Source organism: Artemia sp. Qi Xiang Cuo, chromosome 18, assembly GCF_049724085.1.
Source record: "Artemia sp. Qi Xiang Cuo chromosome 18, ASM4972408v1, whole genome shotgun sequence".
Classification (NCBI taxonomy): Eukaryota; Metazoa; Arthropoda; class Branchiopoda; order Anostraca; family Artemiidae; genus Artemia; species Artemia sp. Qi Xiang Cuo.
Window position 1 is genome coordinate 44433539 of NC_142811.1, and position 27764 is coordinate 44461302.

Sequence of the window (27764 nt, forward strand, 5' to 3'; positions counted from 1 at the left end):
TTTTGTTATTTCTACATTTTTCGTGACCAATTTTTGCGCCATTAATAGTTCACTTAATTCTTCTGACATTTTCGCGTTTGAATTAACTCAAAGTAATTTTATTTTTTCACTTAACCTATTTGGGGGAGGCTATTATTTCCTATGAGATATTTTAAAGGGTTTTCCCATAATAGCTTAGCGGTTATAGGCCTAATCACTTTTTTTATAAGTCTGTATCTCTCCAGTGATATAAATTTAAATTACGAAGTTTGTAGCATAACTAGTTCGCATGTTTTCCTCCAAGTTTACAACCGCGCCATTTTTAGCATTAAATACTGCTCCATTTGTGGCAAAAAGGATTGTGGCAATAAAGACTGTGGCACCTGTGGCAATAATGACTGACTGCGCTAAATGTAATGTTAAGGGGATCTACCCTGTATACTGATCGCGCCAACTAGGCTGTTAAGGTTTAAAGCTGTGAACTTGCGCCTTATCAGTTCTCCGATCGCGCCACTTGTAACACTAAAAATTGCGCCATCAAGGACTGCGCCACAGAAATGGCCAGTAGGGAAAATGGGTGACAGCGCCACTCGCTAAACGCGAGAAAATAAAATGTGTAACTATAGTAGGTTGGAAATTCTCCAACTATCAATCCAGGAGCGTAACCTCACTTCCTCGATATTTTTTTCAGTAAAGAGCAAATTTTGTTGTAGCCTTGGGAAGGCATAGGGGTTTTGCGCCCAACTTATGTTAATTTCTACTCTTTTTGAGTTTGACTGGGTTATTTATTGTAATTTCTGTTCGTTGTGGGTTTCATTTATTTATCGATACTGATTTGTGGTAGTTTCACGCTTGGTAGATTATTTGATTTTATTTATGATAATTTTTTGTTTAATGGAGTTCTTTACTTTTCTTTGAAAAACTTTTTTTGTGGAAAAAGTTTTTTTTAATTAATTTCATTTCGTTTTATATTAACATAGGCTTTTGAGGGAAAAAGAAAATAATATTCTAAATCTTGTCGTTTTTTAAAACTTTATAGTTTGACCTGCTATTTGTATGCGGGAGAAAAATGTTCAGCAATTTTTAACAACATACACCCTTTTAAAAATCTGGACACAAAAAGTACTGTTTAATTAAGTTTCACACCTCCTTTAGTTGACCTGAAATGGAAAACTTGATACCATTCGCTAAAAAATCTGTTTACTTTCTTTGATAGCTTGGATACACTTACGTTATTTTGATTTGATTAAATTTTAAGAGCAGAAGTCACCCCGAAAGTTTGAACATAATACCCTCAGTCGTTCTTGGGATACTGCTGAGATGCCTTATTGGGAATTAGCATTATCACAGTGTATTTTGATTTAATCTTAAGGCAACATTTAGTTTTTAAACATAATGGGCAAATGAAAGGGTAGGAAAATGAGAGGGTGGGTGTGGGAGGGTGGACCTGGGAGCTTGGTAAGGGGGATTAGTTGCCCTTTAATCACTTTCGACTATTAAAAAGGGCATCAGCCCTATCTATTTTCAATCGAATGAGCCCTTTTCGAAGTTTCCACGACAACTTCATCGATACGAAGGGCCCTGGTCTAAACAACAACAACAACAAAAAACAATACATTATACCCACATCGATCTTTACTATAAAAATGTCAAGCTTTCCAATTACTTTCGATTTCCAATCGAATAAGCCCTTTTGGAAACAACAACGCTTTCTATAAACAACTTATATGCCCCCAGGCCATAAATTACAACCCTTACCCTAAGGTCTGTTAGAGTGGTTGTAATCTTCTAATACCAAATTTTCAGAACTTTCAACTACGTTAAACAAAATTGATATCTCAAAATTTTGATTGGAAGTTTTTGGGGAAACGGTGGACGTAAGAGGGGCGGTAGTCGCTCTCCAATCACTTTCAGCTATTAAAAATGGCCCTAGCCCTTTCCATCTGGTCCACATCGAAAACAAAAACGATGGCATAACTTACAACCTTTGCCCTGGGGACTCCGGGGGGTTTCTCATCCTTAAATACATAATTTCCAGAATTTTCAACAACATTGAACAAAATAACTATCTCTAAACTTTGACTAAATGTATTTGGGGACATGGAGGGCGTGAGAGGGGGTTTAATTAATCTCCACTTACTTTCGACTATTAAAAAGGGCAGTTTCACTTTCCAATCAAATGAGCCATTTTTGAAATTTATATAACAACTTTCTATATAAACCTTATATACCCCCAGGGCATAACTTACAACCCTTGCACTGAGGGCTCTGATAGGGATATCATCCTAAAAGACTTAATTTCCAGAACTTTCAACTACGTTTAACAAAATGGATATCTCGAAATTTTGATTGGATGTTTTTGGTTAAGTGGGGGCTTGAGAGGGGGATTAGTTGCCCTTCAATCAATTTCAACTATTAAAAGGGCAGTAGCCTTTTCAATTTTTAATTGAATGGGCCCTTTTTGATGTTTTTACAACATCGCATTCTATAAAAACCTTCCATGCTCTCAGGGCATAACTTACAACCCTTGCCCTGAGGGTTGTGGGGGGATGGGTTGTCATCCTTAAAGACCTAATTTCCAAAACTTTCAACTTCGTTGAATAAAATGGTTGTCTAAAAATTTTGATTGGATGTGTTTGAGGGAAAGTTGGGAGAGAGAGGGGGGCTCGTTGCCCTCAAATTACTTTCGACTATTAAAAAGGGCACTAGACCTTTGAATTTCCAATCGAATGAGCCCTTTTTCAAGTTTTTACGACAAAGATTTCAATAAAAACTTATATGCCCCCAGGGCATAACTTATAACCCTTGCTCTGAAGACCGCTGGGGGAGTGTCCTGTTCAAATGTATAATTTCCTGAACTTTAATTGCGTGGAACAAAATGACTATCTCAAAATTTTGAGTGGATGTGTTTGGGGAAATGGTGGGAGTGGAAGGGGTGTTAGTTGCCTTCTAATTACTTTCGACTATTAAAAAGGGCACTAACCATTTCAATTCCTAATCGAATGAGCCCTTTTTGAAGATTTACGACAACGCGTTCTATAAAAACTTTATATGCCCCCAGGGCAAAACTGAAAACCCTTGTCCTGAGGGCTGTGAGGGGTTTGTCATCATCAAAGACCTAATTTACAGAACTTAAAACTACATTGAATAGAATGGATATCTCAAAATTTTGATTGGATGTGTTTTGGGGAAAAGGGGGACGTGAGAGGGGTGTTAGTTGCCCTCGAATCACTTTCGACTATTAAAAAGAGTCTTTTTTCAAGGCCTTTGCATGTTAAATCGAATGAGCCTTTTTTGAAATTTCTATGACAAAAGCTTCTATAAAATCCTTATTTTCCCCCAGGGCATAACTTGCAACCCTTGCCCTGAAGGCTGTGGGTGAGTGTCCTCCTCACAAGATAATTTATATTTGGAAATCAACTACGCTGAACAAAATGGCTATCTCAAAATTTTGATTGGATGTGTTTGGGGGAATGGTGGGTGTGTTGGGGGGGGGGCTAGTTGCCTTCCAATCACATTCGACTATTAAAAAGTGGAACAGCCCTTTGAATTTCCAATAGAATGAGCCTTTTTTGAAGTTTCTACGACAACACCTTCTATAAAAACCTTATATGCCCCCAGGGCATAACTTAAAACCCTTGCCCCGAGAGTTTTGGGGGAGTGTCCTCCTCAAAATATATTTTCTATCTGGAAATCAACTACGCTGAACAAAATGGCTATCTCAAAATTTTTATTGGATATGTTTGGAGGAATGATGCGCGTGGGGGGGGGGGGGTAGTTGCCCTCCAATCACTTTTAACTATTAAAAAGGGCACAAGCCCATTGAATGTCCAATAGAATGAGCCATTTTAGAAGTTTCTACGACAAAGCCTTCTATAAAAACCTTATAGGCCCCCAGGGCATAACTTAAAACCCCTGCCCCGAGAGTTGTTGGGAAGTGTCCTCCACAAAAACATATTTTCATCGGGAAATCAACTATGCTGAACAAAATGGCTTTCTCAAAATTTTGATTGGATGTGTTTGGCGGAAAAATGAGCGTGAGGGGGAGGGCTAGTTTCCCTCCAATCACTTTCGACTATTAAAAAGGGCACAAGCCACTCCAATTTCCAATTGAATGAGCCCTTTTCGAAGTTTCTAAGATCACTTCTTCGATACGAAGTGCCCAGCTCTAAAGGAAAAAATAATAAATGATACCTTGTGGCTAATCGTTCTTTTATGCCCTTAGGTTATAACTTAAAACCCTTGCCCCGAGGGTTGTGGAGGAGTGTCCTCCACAAAAAGATATTGGATTTGCTTGATGTGTTTGGATGTGTTTGGCGGAATAATGGGCGTGGGGGGGGTTGGCTAGTTACCCTCCAATCACCTTCGACTATTAAAAAGGGCACTAGCCACTCGAATTTCCAATTGAATGAGCCCTTTTCGAAGTTTCAATGACAATTCCTTCGATACGAAGTGCCCGGGTATGAAGAAAAAAACACATTGTGCCCACATCGTTCTTTACTTAGGCAACGCTAGCGCGCTGCCTATGATGATGGATTCCAGTAAAAAAAATATGACATTTAGAATGTTATCTTTTTAAAAGTTCCCCATGGCCTAAATGTTTCATGATTATGACTTCTTTATTTACTAACCTTAGACACTTCCACTTCAGATTTTCATGCAAACATCCACCAATAAAATCAATATTGAAAAGAAAATTACCACCATTTTTAAAATTAAGCTCATGGAAACACCTATTTTAAAACACATTTTTTGACCGACTAAATTAAACGGGTAGATACAGTTTGAAGACGTTCATGAAGTGTTATTTTTTTATTTGTTCCTAAGTAATGCACGAACTTTAGACACTTAAATTAAATTTTAGATTAAACTATAGAGTTTTAGTTAATTTTGCTCATTTTAAGCCTTTGTTTTTCTCATATCTTTTATTATTTTTGCGGATTGAGTTTAGAAGGACTTTTGGGGACGAAGTTTTATTTTTAAGGTGGGTAAAAAAAAATGAAATAAAGTTATTAATTGAAATGATTGCTGATAATTTGCCACCGGATCAAAGAACAATCTTCGCATATATTATTATTGTTATATTTATTAGTATGACAGGAACAATATTTTCCCATAAAGGATATTTTTCAAATAAAAGTAAAGAGCTGCTACATTAAATCAAAGATGAGCAGAAATAAAGTCCAGTAATTGTTCAAGCGCAAATTTTCTGTAAAATTACTTCTAATGTTTTATTTATTATTATGACAGAAACTTTTTTCCCACAGTGGATATTTTTCAACAAAAAGTAAGGAGCTCCTACATTAAATCAAAGATGAGCAGAAATAAAGTCCAATATTTTTTCAAGCGCAAATTTTCTGTAAACTTACTTCTAATTTTTTATGAATTAGTATTACAGAAACTTTTTTTTTCCCACAAAGATTATTTTTCAACTAAAAGTAAAGAACTGCTACAGTAAATCAAAGACGAGCAGAAATAAAGTCCAATAATTGTTCAAGTGCAAATTTTCTGTAAACTTACATCTAATTTTTTATTTATTAGTATGACAGAACATTTTTTCAACAAAGGATATTTTTCAACTTAAAGTAAAGAGCTGCTACACTAAATCAAAAATGAGTAGAAATAAAGTCCAATAATAGTTCAAGCACAAATTTTCTGTAAACTTACTTCTATTGTTGTGTTTATTAGTGTGGCAGAAACTTTTTTTTCCACAAAGGATATTTTTCAACTAAAAGTAAAGAGCTGCTACATTAAATCAAAGATGAACAGAAAAAAAGTCAAATAATTATTTAAGCGCAAATTTTCTGTAAACTTACTTCTAATGTTTTATTTTCTGTTAGAAGGAATGTTTTATTTTCTCTTAGAACCTTTTTTTCGTCAATGATAACAAGTTATCTGCTAGAAGTAACAAGTTTTCTGTCAATGATACCAAAATTTGCTTTATGATAATAGGTTTTCTGACAGAAGTAGCAAGCTTACCTTAACACTAACAAATTTTTTCTTCAAAGTATCAACATTTTCCATCGAGAGTTTTATGACTCCTCCACACAATGAATCCTACGGGTTTTATGACTCCTCCCCACAATGAATTTAGATGGTTTTAGGACTCCTTCCCCTAGCCATAAGTCTTTTCTAACCTTGAGCAAAGGTATAAAAGTTTGATGAAGTGCTTCTCTGCTTAAATATTACATTAATAACTTCCGGAATGATAGGACTATGTGACACAGAATTTCTTGGGTGAAAAAAATCATCTCGTGGTGTTATATTTGAATGTGCATTTTTATTATTGTCTATGGAACTCGAAGAAATTGACTGTTATCATTGGATAGTGAACTATAATATGTTTGAATATGATAAAAGCTTATGGAGTACTACATTATGCCGCATAAACAGACCGGGATTCTACGATATAGTGATTAAACCACATAATAAAAGGGATAAAGAACTGAGAAATGTTCAGGAAGAAATAATTAAAATGTGCAGCTTTTTTGGGATCGAAGCACTACGTCAAGGGTAACATACCTACAGATAAAGTTTTAATTTGAAACTGTGACCCTAGGATTCCACTTTTCAATTTAGAAGAAATTTAAGTGTCCTAAATTTGAAGGGGCTTATCACCGTCCTGAAGACGAGGTTATTTTCTTCGCGCAATGGTTACCAAGGGACATACCTGATCGTTATAAGTGCATAAGACACGGTAAATAGTATTCTTTATCTTTGGATCCTCGTTTGTGGATGTTTAATACTGTACTTTAAGTATTTTTTTTGTGTAAACATGTGTTTTTTCAAAACAAATCCATTTTAATATGTTTAAGCAATAAATATCTTTAAGCTTACACCGTCTTTTATTCTTTAGAATAGTTCTATTCATTCAAGAAATTATGAAAAAATATAAATAACTAACAAACTCCTTCTTAAATTCACCTCTTGGATACAAAATGCAGAAATCTCATTCATGAAATTATGAAAAAATTGTAAGTAAGTAACAAACTCTTTCTTGAATTCGTCTCTAGGTTAGACAATGCGGAAATTTGATTCAAGAGATTATGAAGAAATGTTAGTAAGAAACAAACTCTTTCTTGAATTCGCCTCTTCTATACATAATATAGAAATTTCCTTCATGAAACTATTAAAAAAATTGTAAGTAAGTAACAAATTCCTAGAATTAACAAGTTTTCTGTTAAAGATACCAAATTTTTCTTAGAAGTAACAGGTAATTCTTAAGTGATAACATGTTATCTATTAGAAGTCACAATTTTTATCATAGATATCAAATTTTTCCTAGAAGTAACAATTTTTTCGTTATGATAACAAGTATTCTGCCAGAAATAGCAAGATTTCCTTAACAGTAACAAATTTTCTCTTCGAATTATCAAAAGTTTTTCCTTGATACTAAAAAACTTTTGCTTAACACGCTCAAATTTCTCTTAGAAGTAAAAGGTATTTTCTTAACAGTAACAAATTTCTTCTAATAGCACCAAGTTTCCAGTCAAAGATAACAAATTTCTCATAAAAGCAACAATTTTTTCGTCAGTGATAACCAGTGATCTGTTAGAAGTAACAAGTATTCTGTAAAAGATACCAAATTTTTCTTAGAAGTAACAAGTATTTCGTTATGATAATAAGTTTTCTGTCACAAGTAGCAAGTCTTCCTTATCGATAACAAATTTTATCCTCAAAGTAACAACCTATTCCTTAATACTAATAAGCTTTTACTTCACACACTCAAATTTCTCTTAGAAGTAACAGTTTTTTTTCTTAACAGTAACAATTTTCTTCTAATAGTACCAAGTTTTCCATCAAAGATATCAAATTTATCTTAAAAGTGACAATTTTAATCAATGATGACGACTTTTCTGTTAGAAGTAGAAGGATTTCCGTCAAAGATACACAAATTTTCATAGAAGTAACAGTTTTATCGTTTATGATAACAAGTTTTCTGTCAGAAGTAGCAAGTTTTCCTTAATACTAACAAAATTTCTCATCGGAGTAACAAATTTTTCCTTAATAGTAACAAACGTTTACTTAACTCACAGAAATTTCTCTTAGAAGTAATGGATATTTTCTGAACAGTAAGAAATTTTTTTTAATAGCACCAACCTTTCCGTCAATGATAATAAAATTCCTCTATAGGTAACAATTTTTCGTCAATAATAACAAAAATTATTTGTTAGAAGTAACAAAATTTCTGTCAATGATACCAAATTTTTCATAGAAGTATAAAATTTTTCGTTTTGATAACAAGTTTTCTGACAGAAGTAGCAAGATTTCTTAACACTAACAAATTTTCTCCTCAAAGTATCAACATTTTCTCTTAATACTAATAAGCTTTTACTTAACACACTACAATTCCTCTTAGAAGTAACAGGTATTTTCTGAACAGTAACAAATTTCTTCTAATAGAACCATTTTTCCCGTCAAAGATAACACATTTCTAATAGAAGTAACAACTTTTCGACAGTGATAACAAATTTCTGTCAATGATGCCGAATTTTTCATAGAAGTTACAAATTTTTTGTTATGATAATAAGTTTTTTTTAGAAGTAGCAATTTTTCCTTATCACTAAAAAATTTTCTCATCGAAGTAACAACAAATTTCTTGCAGCACAACATAAACCACGACACAACACTACAAAAATATTGCATATCTTACATTTCAATGAAAAAATTCCAAAGTGAACGTTGAAACATCGACAGAATGTAGCAGTGACAAGGCAAGAAAAGGGATTTTCAGAGATAAATATACTGCTAGAAGGCTCATAGGGAATATATTAGAATCTGAGATAGGTTAAAAGAACTTATATCAAAGTCTGAGTATACCCCAACATTAAGCAATACTCTTCAAAAGACATTATTCTATCGTTTCTCTCATAGGGCTGTCACATCATCACTTAGAATAAACATTATTTTATTAACTTTTGGCCCCGCACCTTGTCACTAATCCATTCTGTTGATGTTTCAATGTTCACTTTGGAATTTTTTTTTCATTGAAATGTGAGACATGGAATATTTTTGTAGTGTTGTGTCGTGGTTTACCATGACACTATTACATTCTGTTGATGTGTTATCATTCTACAAAAATGTTACTCCTAAGAGAAATTTGATAGTGTTAGGTAAATTGTTAGTATTAAGGAAAACAGTTGATACATCGAAGAAAAAATTTTTTAGGATTAAGGAAAACATGCTACTTCTTGCAGAATTAAGAGTAACTTGCTACTTATGACAGAAAACTTGTTATCGTAAATTAAAAAGTGTTACTTCGAAGAAAAATTTGTTATCGTTGCTGGAAATTTTGCTAGTTAAAACAGAAATCATGTTATAACTGGTGAAAAAGTGATACTTCTAAGAGAAAATTGGTAGTGTTAGGTAAAAGTTTGTTGATATTAAAGAAAAAAAATTAAAACTTCGAAGAGAAATTTGTTAGTGCTAAGGAAAACTTGCTACTTCTGGCAGAAAATTTGTTATTATAACGAAAAATTGCTACTTCTAAGAAAAATTTAGTATCTTTTACTGAAAACTTGTTACTTCTAACGAAATATCTGTTACTTCTAAGAAGAATTTGATATCTTTGACAGAAAACTTGTTACTTCTTAATAGATAACTTGTTATTACTGACGAAAAATTGTTACTTCTATGAGAAATTTGTTATCTTTGATGGAAAACTTGATGGTATTAGAAGAAATTTGTTACTGCTAAGAAAGAAAACTGTTACTTCTAAGACAAATTTGAGTATGTTAAGTAAAAGCTTACAAGTATTAAAGAATATGTTGTTACTTCGATAAGAAAATTTGTTAGTGATAAGGAAAAATTGCTACTTCTGACAGAAAACTTGTTATCATAACGAAAAATTTGTTACTTCTATGAAAAATTTGGTATCATTGACAGAAATTTTGTTACTGCTAACTGATAACTTGTTATCGTTGTCAAAAAATTGTTACTTTTAAGAGAAATTGATTATCATTGACGGAAACGTTGGTGGTATTAGAAAAAATTTATCACTGTTAAGAAAAAACCCATTACTTCTAAGAAAAATTTCAGTGTGTTGAGTAAAAGTTTGTTAGTAATATGGAAAAATTTGTTACTCTGATGAGAAGATATCTTAGTCTTAAGGAAAACTTGCTACTTCTGTCAGAAAACTTGTTATCAAAACGAAAAATTTTTTACTTCTATGAAAAATTTGGTATCATTGACAGAAATTTTGTTACTTCTAACTGATAACTTGTTATCATTGTCGAAAAATTGTTACTTTTAAGAGAAATTTATTATCATTGACGGAAACTTTGGTGCTATTAGAAAAAATTTATTACTGTTAAGAAAAAATCTATTACTTCTAAGAGAAGTTTCAGTGTGTTAAGTAAAAGTTTGTTATTATTATGAAAAAATTTGTTACTCCAATGAGAAGATTTCTTAGTGTTAAGGAAAACTTGATACTTCTGAAAGAAAACTGGTTATCATAAACGAAACAATTGTTACTTCTATGAAAAAGCTAGTACATTTGACGAAAAACCTTTTACTTCTAACAGAAAAGTGGTTATCATTGATTGAAATTGCCATTTTTACGAGAAATTTGTTATCTTTGATGGAAAACTTGGTGCTATTAGAAGAAATTTGTTACTGGTAAGAAAAAAACTGTTACTTCTACAAGAAATTTGAGTGTGTTCATTAAAAGTTCATTAGTATTAAGGAATAAGTTGTTACTTTGAGGAGAAAATTTGTTAGTGATAAGGAAGACTTGCTACTTCTGACAGAAAGCTTGTTATCATAACAAAAAAATTGTTACTTCTAAGAAAAATTTGGTATCTTTCAAAAAACTTGTTACTTCTAACAGATAACTTGTTATCACTGACGAAAAAATTATTACTTCTATGAGAAATTTGTTATCTTTGACTGGAAACTTGGTGCTATTAGAAGAAATTTATTACTGTTAAGAAATAACCTGTTACTTATAAGAGAAAGTTGAGTGTGTTAAGTATTAGTTTTTTAGTATCAAGGGGAAACGTGAATAGTTCGAAGAGAAAATTTGTTAGTTTTTAGGAAATCTTGCTACTTCTGGCAGAAAACTTGTTATCATAACAACAAAATTGTTACTTCTAAGAAAAATTTGATATCTATGACAGAAAACTTGTGACTTCTAACAGATAACATGTTATCACTTAAGAAATACTTGTTATTTCTAAGAACATTTTGGTATATTTGACAGAAAAATTGTTACTTCTAGGAGTTTGTTACTTACATAGAATTTTTTTTCATAATTTCATGAATGAAATTTCTGTATTGTGTTTCCAAAAGGCGAATTCAAGAAAGAATTTGTTACTTACTGACAATTTTTCATACTTTCTTGAATGAATTTTCTGTATTGTGTATCCAAGAGGTAAATTCAAGAAGGAGTTTGTTACTTACTTGCAATTTTTTCATAATTTCTTGAATAAAATTTCCGTATTGTGTAACCTAGAGACGAATTCAAGAAACAGTTTGTTACTTACTTACAATTTTTGATAATTTCATAAATGAAATTTCCGTATTGTGTATCCAAGAGGTGAATTCAAGAAGGAGTTGGTTAGTTACTAACAATTTTTTCATAATTTCATGAATGAATAGAACTATTCTAAAGAATAAAAGAGGGGTTAAGCTTAATGATATTTATTGCTTAAACATATTAAAAAATATTTTTTTTTGAAAAAAAAACACATATTTACATAAAAATAATTCTTAAAGTTCACTGTTAAACATCCACAAACAAGGATCTTATGATATAGAATAGTTTTTACCGTGTTTTATGCACTTATCAAGATCAGGTATGTCCCTAGGTAACCACTGCGCGAAGAACCTAACCTCGTCTTCTCGACAGTGATAAGCCCCTTCAAATTTAGGACACTTAAATTCTTTTAAATTTAAAAGGGAAATCCTAGGGTCATAGTTTCAAATTAAAACTTTATCTGTAGGTATGTTACCCTTTAGGTATAGTGCTGCAACACCGAAAAAGCTGCAAGTTTCACTGACTTCTTCCTGAACATTTCTCAGTTCTTGACCACTTGTAATCCCTCTATCGAAGAATCCCAGTCTGTTTACACGGCGCAACGTCGTACTCCCTAAGCTTTTATCATACTCAAACATATAATAGTTCACTATCCAATGATAACAGTCAATTTTTTTGAGTTTCATAGACATTAATAAAAATGCACATTCAAATATAACACCACAAGATGATTTTTTTCAAACAAATAAATTCTGTGTCATATAGTCCTATCATTCTGGAAGCTATTAATGTAATATTTAAGAAGAGAAGTACTTCATCAAACTTTTATACCTTTCCTCAAGGTTAGAAAGACTTATGGCTAGGGGAAGGAGTCCTATAGCAGATAAGTTGTTACCATTGACAAAAAATAAAGGTTGTGGTTATCAGAAGCAATTTGTTACTGTTAAGAAAATACCTATTATTTCTAAGAGAAAACAGAACAATAGAAGTAAGTTTATAGAAATATTGCACTTCAACAATTATTGGACTTTATTTCTGCTCATCTTTGATTTAATGTAGCAGCTCTTTACTTTTAGTTGAAAAATGTCCTTTGTGAAAAAAAAAGTTTCTGTGATACTAATAAATAAAACATTAAAATTTAGTTCACATAACATTGGCGCTTGAACAATTATTGGTCTTTAGTTCTGCTCATCTTTGATTTAATGTGGCAGCTCTTTGATTTTAGTTGAAAAATACGGTATCCTTTTTGTAAAAAAAAGCTTCTTTCTGACTAATAAATAAAACAGTAGAAGTAAGCTTACAAAAAATTTGCGCTTAAACAATTATTGGACTTATTTCTGCTCATCTTTGATTTAATGTAGAAGCTCTCTACTTTTAGTTGAAAAATATACTTTGTGGAAAAAAGTTTCTGTCCTGCTAATAAATAAAACATTAGAAGTAAGTTTACAGAAAATTTGTGCTTAAACAATTATTGGACTTTATTTCTGCTCATCATTGATTTAATGTATCAGCTCTTTACTTTTAATTGAAAAATATCCCCTGTGGGAAAAAAAGTTTCTGTCATACTAATAAATAAAACATTAGAAGTACGTTTACAGAAAATTTGCGCTTGAACAATTATTGGACTTTATTTCTGCTCATCTTTATCTAATGTAGCAGCTCTTTACTTTTAGTTGAAGAATATTCTTTGTGGAAAAAACAGTGTCTGTCACACGAATAAATAAAACATTAGAAGTAAGTTTACAGAAAATTTGTGCTTGAACAATTAATGGACTTTATTTCAGCTCATGTTTGATAGTATTTACTTTTAGTTGAATAATATCCTTTGTGGAAAAAACAGTGTCTGTCACACGAATAAATAAAACATTAGAAGTAAGTTTACAGAAAGTTTGCGCTTGAACAATTAATGGACTTTATTTCTGCTCATCTTTGATTTAATGTAGCAGCTCTTTACTTTTAGTTGAAAAATATCCATTGTGAAAAAAAAGTTTCTGTCACATTAATAAATAAAATATTAGAACTAAGTTTACAGAAAATTTGCGCTTGAACAAATATTGGACTTTATTTCTGCTCATCTTTGATTTAATGTAGCAGCTCTTTACTTTTATTTGAAAAATATCCTTTGTGGAAAAAACAATGTCTGTCACACGAATAAATAAAATATTAGAAGTAAGTTTACAGAAAATGTTCGCTTGAACAATTAATAGACATTATTTCAGCTCATCTTTGATGCTCTTTACTTTTAGTTGAAAACATCCTTTGTGGAAAAACAAGTTTTTGTCGCATTAATAAATAAAATTTTAGACGTAAGTTTACAGAAAATTTGTGCTTGAACAAATATTGGGCTCTATTTCTGCTTATTTTTGATTCAGTTTAGCAGCTCTTTACTTTTTTTTGAAAAATGTCCTTTGTGAAAAAAAAAGTTTCTGTCACACTAGAACAAATATTGGACTTTATTTGTGCTCATCTTTGATCTAATGTAGCAGCTCTTTACTTTTAGTTGAAAAATATCCTTTGTGGAAAAAACAATGTCTGTCACACGAATAAATAAAATATTAGAAGTAAGTTTACAGAATATGTTCGCTTGAACAATTAATAGACATTATTTCAGCTCATCTTTGATGCTCTTTACTTTTGGGTGAAAAATATCCTGTGTGGGAAGAAAATTTTCTGTCTCCCTAACAGATAAAACATTAGAAGTATGTTTACAGAAAATTTGTGCTTCAACAATTATTGGACTTTAGTTTGGCTCATCTTTTATTTAATGTAGCACTTCTTTAATTTTATTTGAAAAATTTCCTTTGTGGGAAAAAAGTTTCTGCTATGCTAATAAATGAAGCATTAGAAGTAAGCTTACAGAAAATTTGCGCTTAAAAAGTTATTGGACTTTATTTCTGCTCATCTTTGATTTAATGTAGCAGCTCTTTACTTTTAGTTGAAAAATATCCTACGTGGAAAAAAAGTTTCTTTCATGCTAATAAATAAAACATTAGAAGTAAGTTTACAGAAAATTTTCGCTTGAACAATTATTGGACTAATAAGTTTGAAAACTTATTTTTCGGTCATTGACAAAATGGTCGTTGACTTAGTTTTTAGTTGTTAGTTTCATATACAAAATCTTTTTAGGTGCACTTTAAGTATACTCGATGTTTTTTTTTGGGGGGGGGGGAATCATGTTTATATTAAAAAAGAGGCTAGTTCCGTTTTCCTCACGGAATTGTAACTAAAAATGCAATCAATTTATCAGACATCACTTAATTTTCAATATAAAATATGTATTCTTTAAATACATCACTTGTCAAAATCCACGTAATAGCCTTTTTTTCAATGCGCTTGCCCAACTCCTATAGCACTACTGGTTTTTGCGACAAAATGCACATAATCTATCGAAAGACAATAATGTTTACTATAGTTTTTAACATATAAATTGGAAGTGAAAATGATAACGTAAGGAGAGGATAGAGATGAGTTATGGAGGAAAGAGATGGAGATAGAGGGGTAGCGAGAAAGGGGGACAATGTAAAAACGTTAGCAAATATTTTGAGTTACTGCTGCGGAGGCACTACTACGGATAGGTTGCACCCTCATCCTCAATGTTTTTGAAGACTAGATTCTCACCTAGAGGTATTCACAAATCATACCCTTTTTATAATTCCATGTCTCGTAACTCGTCTTAGTACGCCCCTTTCAGTACAAATAGGATACCTGGCCTGCAGGAAGCCATACAAATTTAAAAATCAAAACATGTGTCGTTTACCTTCAATAGTATAGCCATTACAGTACAAACAGGATACCTGGATAGCAGGGAGCATTAAAAATTTTGAAGTCAAAACTGAATTTTACAAATTTTGTAATTGCTGGACTAGCATCTGGGAAAATGTCCATAAGGAAGGCGTTTCTTGGACGTAGAGACTACTACTTAATGAAATCAAATCACTAAGATGCATGATTTCTAGTGGTAGAGAAAATTTTTTCTCTGGAAAAATAATTTCCAGAGAAAATATTTGTAAAATATTTGTCTAAGCAAATTTTCAATTTAATGAAGAATCGAGTTATTTTAGCTTCAATCAGCAAAACTATTAGTAAAATCAATGGGAAATTTGTCAATCACCTCTCAAGAGAATACAAATCATATAAAAGTTTCGATTCTGTAAAATATAAAGAAAATGGAAGATTTGAATTTACTCCAGAATTCCTAAATTCAATTGAAACCGAAGATTTACCACATCATGAGTAGAATGCTTATAATGAATTTGCTTGATGCCGGTTCATTGGCGTCTTTCCAAGGTACTTTTGAAGGCCAACGAAATCTATGAAAGCTAGGCAGCTTTTGAGAAACCTGTAACCTCTATCAAGGCCTGGCGCTCCGGAATGTCACTGTCTAACCTTGACTGACTATGTTATGCTTTGTGGCCTTTACGTTCCTCGGCGTCTTTCCAAGGTACTTTTGAAGACCAACAAACTCTGTGAAGACCAGGTAGCTTTGAGAAATCTGTGACCTCTGTCAAGGCCGGGCGTTCGTGAATGTTACGGTCTAGCTTTGACTGGTGCAATGAACCGTATGAAGGTCCGTATAATTAACCGTAATACTGAACTCTGAATAAACCCGGACAAGGTGATTTTCCTTTCCTGAGCTATTACGAAACAGATTGAGTAATGACCTAAAATAAAAAGCTCAATGAAAAGAAATCCAGTAGTGAGGGGGTCAAGGATTTGACAACGCCCATAGTGGGTACACTATTGGAGCTACTACAAAAGTTTTATACATTTAGGCAATGATACGGCAGCCCTTAGTCATCAATGACCCAACCTCTAAAGGCCCCAATACCCCTCACCCCTCCCCAACTTTCTACCCCCTCCCCAAAATTTTTGGACTCCCCCCCCCCCAATTTTCTTAATTTTTTTAAGTTCATTTTTTTCTTTTTTTTAACTTTTATTTTTTCATTTTGAACATAGGAATTTTTTCAACTTGTTTTTACATGTCTTAAAATGTCATGAAAAACACTTAAACAAAAAATCACATGTAATATTTTCGAAGTATAAAATGATAATGATATAGATATGTTAGTCATGACTTTTACAATCAGAAAAATAATGTTTATAGTAGCACTTTTCTTTTTTTGGACTGATTTTTTTGGAACGGAAATTATTAAACTTTTTTTTTATCATTTATTCGACTCTGCCAATGGCACTCTATGATTGTTCATAGATACTACGTGGCTTATCATGTCAGTGTTACCTCTACTGATGTTTAAAGTTTTGTTTGAAACGTTTGACTTGGGATAATTGGTAGTGTTTTGTCATGGTTTATCTTGTCAGAGTTACATTCTGTTAATGCTTAAAATATCATTTTATAATTTTTTCGTTTTCGTTAGAACTTGCGATATTTTTGTGGTGTTGTTTAATGATTTATCTTGTCTGTGTTACATTATGTTGATATTTCAAAGTGCATTTTGGAATTTTTTCTTTGAAACATATAACTTAGGATATTTTTGTAGTGTTGTGTTGTGATTTATCTTGCCAGTGTTAGCTCTGTTGATGTTTCAAAGTGCATTTTGGAATTTTTTCATTTGAAACGCATGACTTGGGATATTTTTGTAGTGTTCTTTCGTGATTTATCTTTTCAATGTTACATTCTGTTAATGTTTCAAAGTTCATTTTGGAATTTTTTTCTTTTGAACCGTATGACTTGAGATATTTTTGTAGTGTAGTGTCGTGGTTTATCTTGTCTGTGTTAAATTCTGTTGATGTTTCAAAGTGTATTTAGAATTTTTTTCCGTTTGAAATATATGACTTGCAATATTTTTTTTAGTATTATTTCGTGATTCATCTTGTCAGTGTTAGCTCTGTAGACGTTTCAAAGTACACTTTTGAGTTTTTTTTTTAAACTTATGACTTTGGATATTTTTCTAGTGTTGTGTTATGATTTATCTTGTCAGTTTTACCTCTGTTGATGTTTCACAGTGCATTTTGAAATTTTTCTTTTGAAACGTGTGACTTGGGATATTTTTTTGATGTTGTTTCATGATTGATCTTGTCGATCTTATATTCTGTTAATCTTTCAAAATTCATTTCGAAATTTTTTTCGTTGTAAAAGCTAGACTTTCGTTATTTTTTTCAAAAAAAATTAAAAACGCACTTTGAAACATCAACAGAGAGACAAGATAAATCACCACACAACACTAGAAAAAATATCCCAAGTCATACGTTTCAAAAAAAATTCTAAAATGTACTTTGAAACGTCAACAGAGCTAACACTATCAAGATAAATCACGAAACGATACTAGAAAAAAAAATTTAAGTCATACGTTTCAAACGAAAAAATTCTATAATGCACATTGAACGATTATCAGAATGTAACACAGACAAGATAAACCACGACACAAAATTACAAAAATATCACAAGTCATAAGATTCGAACGAAATAAAGTTCCAAAATGCACTTTGAAACTTCAACGAAGGTAACACTGACACGACATAACACTAAAAAAATAGCCCTAGTTAAATGTTTCAAACGAAAAAAATTCCAAACTGCACTTTAAAACATTAACAGAATGTAGGACTGACAAGATAAACCACACCACAACACTAAAGAAATATCCCAAGTAATACGTTTCAAACGAAACAAATTCTAAAATGTACTTTGAAATACTAACAGAGTGTAACTGAGAAAAAAAAATCACGACACAACAATAGAAAAAATCCTAAGTCATACGTTTCAACCGACAAAAAATACTTAAATGAACTTTGAAACATCAACAGAGCTAAGACTGACAAGAAAAGTCGCGACACAACACTAAAAAAATCCTAAGTGATGCGTTTCAAAAGAAAAAATTCCACTTATTCCAACTTAGATATTGGCGTCAACCTTAGTTTTCCTGTTTGTAATCATGTTATGTTATGCATGACATTTTCTCGTGTTAAAAGACAATGTAGCTTAAAAGTTCTGCTACCCTCTGAAAATGAATGACCAACACATAATAAAGTATTAAAGGCAGCCCTGAAAATGGCTAACAAAACTTATTATTGTTAGAGTTATATTTCTTTTTTTAAATTAATTAAACGATTAATAACTATATATATTATATCATTGACATTTCAGGTCACAAAAAATCTAAATAGATCACGAATTTAAGAACAAATTCGTATTTTTCCCATGTTTGATGCAACGAACCTCTGTTGACGTCATGACATCATGAAGAGGCTTATGTCTGCGGTTAGAAGACAAGCGACAATAAGAACCCATATATAGAAGCCGACCGATTACCAGGGGGCCCGACGGTATCGGACTCCCACTTAGTACCGGGATCCCGGCGGTGAAACCGCCGGGTTCCCGGTACTAAGAGCCAAACGGAGATGGGTACCGCTGGCTTGGACAAACAAGTATGATGCGTTATCCCTTAATTTTCTTTTTAGTTTGTTTATTCTTATTTATAAGTTGTTTTAGGTCCTAAATCTCCAATTATTTTTTTTTAGGATGGGTCCTTAGAATCTATCACAATTTGCCATCAGATCTTACTCACGAGCTAGAATCAACTAATGTAAGGTTGTGCAATATCACTTCATTAATTTCTGATTACATTACAAATAACTTCAATGATATTAATCCTAGAGTGTGGAGATATTTGACCTTACTTGACCCAGTTGTTGAAGTAGTAATGTTTAGAGATAGCGATGCAATAATGCTACAACGAGAAGTAGACGCAGTCAATGAGTGGCTCCATTCATCTCAATCCTACCACGTTATGCGAGACAATCAATACCATGGAGTTAAAATTCTAGCAGGTCAGCATCTTTCAGTTATTGTCATTTACAGTGGTGTCGTCTAGCAGGAGAAAACGATGCTAGAAACACCTCCCGCCCCGAAAAAAACATCATGAATTGACGTTATTGGCTATAAATCGAAAGGTTTCTCCATTTTAAATAATAACACAGAACTCTGGCTAATCCAAATATTTTCTAGCAAAAAAAAAAAAAAACTCCAACATTCAGGTGTTCGTTCAATTTTGAAGAATATGCCAACAAACATTAAAAATTGCCTCTGTATAGGTTTCGAGAAATGATTAATAAATATGTGGATTGAAGTGGTTTTATATAGGCTTTTCTTGATGGAAAAGGAGATAGCCATTAATCTGTTTTTAATTATATGGTAATTCACCTTACTTCCTCAAAAACTGGAATATTTCCACTTCTTTCCAATTTCTTTTTATTCCCTTACGTTTCTAATAGTTGTTTGGGTTTCCCGAACACAGCTTAATGTAGAATTAAAACAGAACATTCTAAAAAGGGGTAATAGCAAAATGAAGAATTAGGTTTTATCTTATATTTGGTAGTGATCATTTCGTCCTTTACTGTCTAATGATATCTGTTTCATTGTAGAGTGTGCTAAGCTATGAAACAGATTTTAGCTTGGTGGAAATCCAACGTTTTAACATCTTTCGCATTAAGGATATAATCTTATACCGAAAATAGACATTCTTGGCAAATAGACAGTAGAATTTTAATAATGGAAATGGATTTTCTTTTCTTTTTTTTTCTCCAGTAAGACGACATCCTAATACTTTAATAAGATACAGCGTATCAGTGTTACCAGAAGTAAAAAAAAAAAAAAAAAAAAAAAAAACGCGAGACCCTTTGAAAAACACGCCAAAAATACGCTATAGCCCTTGAAAACCCGGATTGCAAACAAAGTCACTTCCTAAAGGGACTAAATAGACAAAAAAATAAAAAAGTGACTAAACACGGTAACTTCGGGTAAAATTACCCAAATTTGAATATATCAAAACAATTTTCGGTGCCAAGATTTACGCCTGGCGGTATAACTCAAAATTTGTCCGCTACTCACCATCAAAATACGCCAGTTTGGTAAGAAATACGCCAATATGACAACAGTGGAGCGCGCTAAACTAGAAAACGCGTTCTGACTTTGGCTTTGTCTTCATTTTGTGTTTTTAAGGTAAAGTTGTCCACGCTTTTTTACTTTTTCAGGCAGCCCCAGCCTCCATTGGTACTTTTAAGGTTCAAAAAAGCAAATCCAGTGCATTTGAAGTTGCTTTTTTCAGAAGAGTTTGTTTTAAGACAAGGGAAAAGGTGTTTTTAAACGGTCGACTTCGCCTGAAAAAGTCATAATGAAGACAGGGTTTAGAGGAAGAATCACAAATTAGTCATTCACAAATAAAGATATTTTTGATAAATGAGGAGGGATATTTTCAATAAATTAATCCTTAAATTATCTATAATTGCAACATATTCCACATAAATAGTTCATACGCAAAGATAATCTAAATATATAAATTTTGCTAGTTACAAAAATTTTCACAAATCGTAGTTTTCGGAATATTATAAAAGGGTAAAATGTCTTTTTATTGGGGGGGGGTGCAAGGTTATGGCTGGTCAAACCCATACCCTTTGCAGTATAGGATAAATTCTTGAAATGGGGGGGGCAATTAGTATATAGGAACAGGTCTTACCAATCTCAGGAGGTGAAAGTTTTCTTTAAATTTGGGTTGACTGATGCGGGGTATATATTGATGTTACTACTGTAAGTAGTTTGAATGTAGTTTGAATTACTTTGTGTATAATGATGTCTCTCTAGTTACAAAATCTTTTCTCCCAAATAATTATTTTTCCAGAAAGAAATATTCCTTGGTATGGTATTACTGATTAGTTTGATATAATATTTCAATAATAAATTGGAAGCCCATGATATACTAAGAAATTAACTTACGTTTTTCCATAATTTCATTGTCATTAAACTTTAATGTGGTAGTTACCGAAGTCTAAATAGAAATGAGTCTTCAAAGACTTTATTTGTTCTCAAATCTGGTGTTGATCCTACACTCTAAAGTAAGTTTTGCCTTGGCAATTTTTGTATATTATATAAGTTGCCCATTGTTTATATATAAGGATTGTTCTTTGGTAAAGGGGGCAGATTTGATCCTAAGTCTGGAAAAGGGCTAAAGGTATTAAGGTAGAATTGTTAGAAAATGTTGAGGGGTTTGTCTTTCCTACGTCAGAGACATGAAAAACTAGATAAACGTTCATTATTAACCAATATTAATTATATTAACCATATTAACCAATAAATATCTTTGGCAATCGGAATATTATAAAAGGGTAAAATGTCTTTTTATTGGGGGGGGGGGGTGCAAGGTTATGGCTGGTCAAACCCATACCCTTTGCAGTATAGGATAAATTCTTGAAATGGGGGGGGGGCAATTAGTATATAGGAACAGGTCTTACCAATCTCAGGAGGTGAAAGTTTTCTTTAAATTTGGGTTGACTGATGCGGGGGATATATTGATGTTACTACTGTAAGTAGTTTGAAGGTAGTTTGAATTACTTTGTGTATAATGATGTCTCTCTAGTTACAAAATCTTTTCTCCCAAATAATTATTTTTCCAGAAAGAAATATTCCTTGGTATGGTATTACTGATTAGTTTGATATAATATTTCAATAATAAATTGGAAGCCCATGATATACTAAGAAATTAACTTACGTTTTTCCATAATTTCATTGTCATTAAACTTTAATGTGGTAGTTACCGAAGTCTAAATAGAAATGAGTCTTCAAAGACTTTATTTGTTCTCAAATCTGGTGTTGATCCTACACTCTAAAGTAAGTTTTGCCTTGGCAATTTTTGTATATTATATAAGTTGCCCATTGTTTATATATAAGGATTGTTCTTTGGTAAAGGGGGCAGATTTGATCCTAAGTCTGCAAAAGGGCTAAAGGTATTAAGGTAGAATTGTTAGAAAATGTTGAGGGGTTTGTCTTTCCTACGTCAGAGACATGAAAAACTAGATAAACGTTCATTATTAACCAATATTAATTATATTAACCATATTAACCAATAAATATCTTTGGCAATCAAAACTTAACAGAAATTAGTTAAAAAAAAACTTTCCAAAAAGAAATTCTTCAAAGAATATAAAAGATTCATTTTCAACTTAAGACCATCATACAGAAGTTCCTATAATAATTCAAACTCAAAATGACCAGAAATTATTATTAAAGAATAAATGAAACCCAAAACGAACAGATTTTACAATGAATGATCATAGGAACATAGGCATAACAGGTACTAATATAGATAAATAAATAGATCTTGAAACGAGTACAAATTAAATATAATATTCAAGTCAGATTAAAACGAACAAAAATAATTAGGAATAGGAGTTTGGCTATTTTCTTTTTGTCCTTCCCTGGTGGTAAAAATCTACAGCTTGTTGCGTTATTTGCACTTCATTGAAAACAAAATATTTTACAAGTACTTTCTCTTATATTTGAAACTTTTAAAAATAAGAATACAAATTACAGCGAAATAAAATCTTTAACTACTCAGTTTTCAGGAACTAATACCGCTAAATATTAAGTATTCAGTTTATTTTTATAGGTTCTTTCTATTCATCTGGATCAGAATAGCAATTTTCTGTTTATTTGTCATCGATGTTTTGAAAAACAAAAGAACAGTGTTCGGCAAATTTCAATTTAGTAACTTTATTGCTCATTAAGTGAGTTTTTGTTTAAGTTTTAGCTATTTTATTTTTGACCTTGTGTTAAGCCTGACCACCTTACTCCGAGGAGACTCTACTGAGGGGACCCTAATTCATATAATAAATCAAAAGTGAATTAGGTTCTATCAATTTCCTTATTAACAACTTTAATCCCGAAACTTTAGAATCTTGGGTCAAGGGGTTCTTCTATCCCTACTTACTTCAGCCCGTCTGTTGCTTAGTCAGCAAGCAGTTAGCCAGTGCATTGATTCAATAAATAAATTTTGATCCCTAGGGAGTGACACATTATGTATTAATCTTTGAGTTTGAAGATAAAAAAAAAAGATAAAAAAAAGATAAAAAAAGAAGATAAAAAAAATAAATGAAGACTACCATTTATTAAACATTATATTATATAAAAAATATAGAGATCTTAGAAAACTGAATTACATACAACGAATTTAAGATACTTAGTTGATATAATATACAAAAAGTTATGTATTTACTAATGTGTCTTTTCTACTGTATTACTTCAAAAATTTTGGAGCTTCTCTAAAGATATTAAAGTTTTTTTTAGTTTTGCTTCCTGGACTTCAACATTTTAGCAGAGCTCAAATCCTTCGGCAAAAAAGTGAAAAAAAAACAACAGAAAACACAAATGAGCAAAAAACTCTAGAATTGATATTTGCAAGCTGAAAATTAAAGCCCTGGTTCACTTTCATACTAAATAGCACTTTCATGCTAAAGCTGGCAACCCTGGTTACAACAAGGAAAAAGAATAACGTGGGGCTCCCATTGCGTCAATAAAGCCTTGGGCAAATAGCAGAAGCTTTAAGGAAAATTTCAAATAAACCACACACAAATTAGTTTCTACACATCTAACAGTGTATGCTTGCTTAAATATTCTGCGTGGTAAAGGTCACACAAATTTTTTTTTATTTATTATTTAAAAAAAAAATGCCTAAAAAGATAGTTTTTCAGCTCCACATGTGATAATTTCAGTTACTTTCTATAAAAAATTGCTGTAAAGTCAAAAAGGTGAAATCCTTGTGTGAGTGGGACCAACTTTATGGTTCGCAGTGTCATGAGAAATTTTACTAGCTTTATTGACGCCATGAGAGTTCTGCATAAGAGTCAATCGCAAACCATAAAAGTAAAATCATTTTTCAGGCGTTTCAGACTCTTTTTCGGAATTCTTATAAATCTCTTAAATAACAGATTTTACTATTAATGTTAATCGTAGTAATAGTTATTATTTCTGAATAAGCTATAAATGGCAATTTTCTCACTTTGCATGTTTTTTCAAAACATTTCTTAGAATTTCTGTTGCTATGGACCGTGGTCGTTCTTTACAAGATTTTTGTAGGGGTAAATGGTGATAACACTAAAAAGGAGGGACTGCAAACCGCTGGCTATTTCTTTCTGACCCCATGGAATTGTGTGATAATCTTTACATGGTTCCCAGCATTTCTACTCCACAAACTGCACCAAAATCGTTATTTTGGTGTCATATGGCACTTTTTGACTAATGAACGTCTTCTTGCGATGTTGTAGTAGCCCGTCGTTTCTGATGGTCAACCAACAACCTATGAAACCTACTAGGGCGATAAGAGGGAGAGCATCAAAGAGGAAAGATTATAAGTCTCTGGTTTAAGGTTTTAGGCCATGAAAGTTATTATGGTACTCTTCCATTTCCTTCTATTCTTTCCATTACAGATATAGCACCAAAATTCGTCATTGTTTATGCCATATGACACTGTGTGAAAGCATTATAAAGACGAATTTATAAGAAAAGCACAGAGATATCAAAATTACCTTTCAAAAGAGAACTTAAACACCTCTCTGTCGTGTTGCAGTACTCAGCTAGTGCCATTAGTCAGTAAATAATTGAAGAAGAATATTAAGAGGACTGGGAGGGGAAATTTAGAGGAGGGAGGATTTCTAACCTTAGCTTTAGAATTTTTAGCCCCGGAAAATATGATTGCACACTTTTCATTCTCTCTAGCCTTTTGGTTCCGTAAGTCACACCCAAAGTGCACTTTTAGGGTGCCATATGGCACTTTAAAATGGCGTTATCAGGTTGAATTTACATGAGGTGATTAGACCTTAGATATTAACTTTCATTTGAACCCTTAAACGCAAAGGTCGAACCCAAGCTCTTTTTGATATTCCGAAATCCCAGTGGCAAAGAAAAAAAGGGGGGGGGGGAAATATCTGTGCTATCCATGTAAAAAAGAGATTTTGCTTGTTGTTCAAGCTGGGGGCTGTAATTTCGTCTTTGGGTTTTTGGCAATGACAATTTCAATTGATTATTTTAAGTTTTAACCTGACGACATTTTTGAGAGCATCCATGCTCTTTTTCGGAATTCCAGTAAATTCGTTTTCAAAACAACATTGTACTAATGAGATTCAAACTAATAGTTATCATTCCTGAATCAGGTAAAAACGGAAAGTTTTTTACTAGGCAGTTTTTTTTAATGTGTTAGAAACTTTTGTTTACTATTGGTCTTGGTTTACTCTTTACTAGGCTGATCGTGTGAATCGTGGTTTACTCTTTACAACTATGATCGTGTGAACTAAATGTCCCTGAAAAATATCTGCAAGCACAAATAACCTCTTAAATTACAGGCATGTTTGGCGTCAAGTTGGGTAAACGGAGGACAGAAGTCCGGAAATATGCTTCAGAATTGATATATCGGTCAATACGAAATAAAAATAAGGATACAGACCAGAATCTGCTTGCAAAAATATTTTGGGATGATGTGAGAAATAACTGTGTAAGTAGTATCATTCTGATTGAATACATAAGTCTATTTGGTGCAAAATGAAATTCTTTATGTGAAAAGGAAATATTACACGCGGAGCATTTGAGAAGATATTTTTAGGTCGTGTTTTCGAATAATCGTTATAATTATCAAAAAATTAAAATGAATTTGAATTTGACCCTACTCCAACTATTAAGAAGGGAAAAACTGATCCCCAATGAACGTCTCTCCTCTTTGTAATTACTGTTGCAATTACTCCCTGTAACTTTTTGAACTTCTTTTTGATACGAGCTGCAAGCAGTTTCCTATACACCTCCGCAACGATTTGAATGTAAGCAAAGAACTGGTTGTGCTGACGCCCTTACAATAGTAGCAAGCGCACCTATTGACGTGGAATCAATATTCCCCATTGCGAATGCGGTATTCGCATAATTATGCTCATCACTGATGATATACTAACTTGCAAGTACTTGGCAAGTAACAGAAAGTTATACTTTAGAATCAGAAGAATACCACTATTTGATCATTATTACATACATGAACTCATGAATTTACGTACAGGAACTTGAAGATAAATATCTTTTCCTGCCTAAGTTAAATTAATAATAATATAAACAAAAAAGGCTGACATGCTCTTCTCATAACCACTGCTAGATATTTCATTTAATACACTTATTAACTAACAAACTTTATAAGATAATAGCTCAGCATATTAAACTTATCCAGCTCAGAATGATACCCAGGAGAAGCACTCACACATTCCCTCCTCCACAAGCACAAAACAAATCGCAAGTATCTGCCTCTTCATGGGTAAAATTCATACACTGTTAAAAGCCTCTATTAACGCTTCCACTTCTGCTGAGCCTCACTGTTGAACGAAATCAAAAGTGATTAACTGCATCAACGATGTCAAAATGGCATAGATAAAATGTCTCATGAATAGAATTGGGCATAAAATTTTATTCTTAAGGGAAAACTAGGGGGGGGGGGTGTGTAAAACTAAATTAAAAGGTAAAGTGTGTATGCAGACTGTAAAAAGACCGTATATATATATATATATACATATATATATATATATATATATATATATATATATATATATATATATATATATATATATATATATATATATATATATATATATATATATATATATATATATATATATATATATATATATATATATATATATATATATATATATATATATATATATATATAAGTAGAGTGCTAATGTGGAATTCTACGACTTTATGTTCCTTGGCACCTTTTCAGAGCATGTACTAATGGATACCTTTCCAAGCAACGTGATTAAACACGCTTTTACAATCGGAATTGTTTGATTGACATTTGCAAAAAGGGGTAAGGGATTTGCGAATTGGATTGTATGAAGGTGGAAAAAAAAGAAAAAAAGGGTTAAACTAATTATCAGTTAAGGTAACCCCTCGGGGTTATTAACTCAGGCAATTTGTTATAAATTTGAGACAACATCAATCTATGAAAATGGTTAATGATGATACAATGACATTGTGAGTTGACCTAGCTTTACCTCTCCGATGTGTTCTGTATAATACACAAGTTGTGTTTGAACAGTGTTGTCAGTTTAAAATAGGGTCAACGTTATAGTATACTAAAAAGTTGATACTAAGAGAGATGTAGATGGCAAGAAAATAATTTTAATAAAGAAATTCAGAACAAACCATAGAAATCCTTGCAAATCGAGTAGTAAGGTGTATGTGAGTAAGAACCATCAAGGATCATAAGCACCAATGACCCTAACCAGCAGAGACATCAACCCCCCAAAGTTCCCCTATCCCCAAACTCGAAGGGTGCCCCCCCTCCAACTTTTGGCCCCCTCCCCCCATTTTTTTTTGGGCAATTGACATTTTTTCTGATAACAAGTATCATTCATTACGATCGTAGCTTTCAAATGTGAAACTTAAGTCCAATTTTGGATCGAAAAAATAAACTATTTATGTAAAATCTGAGCTAATAAGGGTTTTTGACCGTAAACTCTAGTTTTTGAAAGAAAATTATAGAAAATACAA

General features: G+C 32.2%; 1 protein-coding gene across 1 annotated transcript in view; it reads left to right on the plus strand.

Annotated features, from left to right (window-relative positions):
* The window catches only part of LOC148941539 (uncharacterized), a 79644-nt gene extending 53796 nt beyond the window's left edge, over positions 1-25848 (plus strand). The window contains exons 3-4 of the mRNA XM_089104192.1: positions 18932-19240; positions 25580-25848. Of these exons, the coding sequence (XP_088960318.1) occupies positions 18932-19240; positions 25580-25779 (509 nt within the window). The 3' untranslated portion in view covers positions 25780-25848. The remainder of the gene's footprint in view (positions 1-18931; positions 19241-25579) is intronic.
* Positions 25849-27764: the final 1916 nt, after the last annotated feature.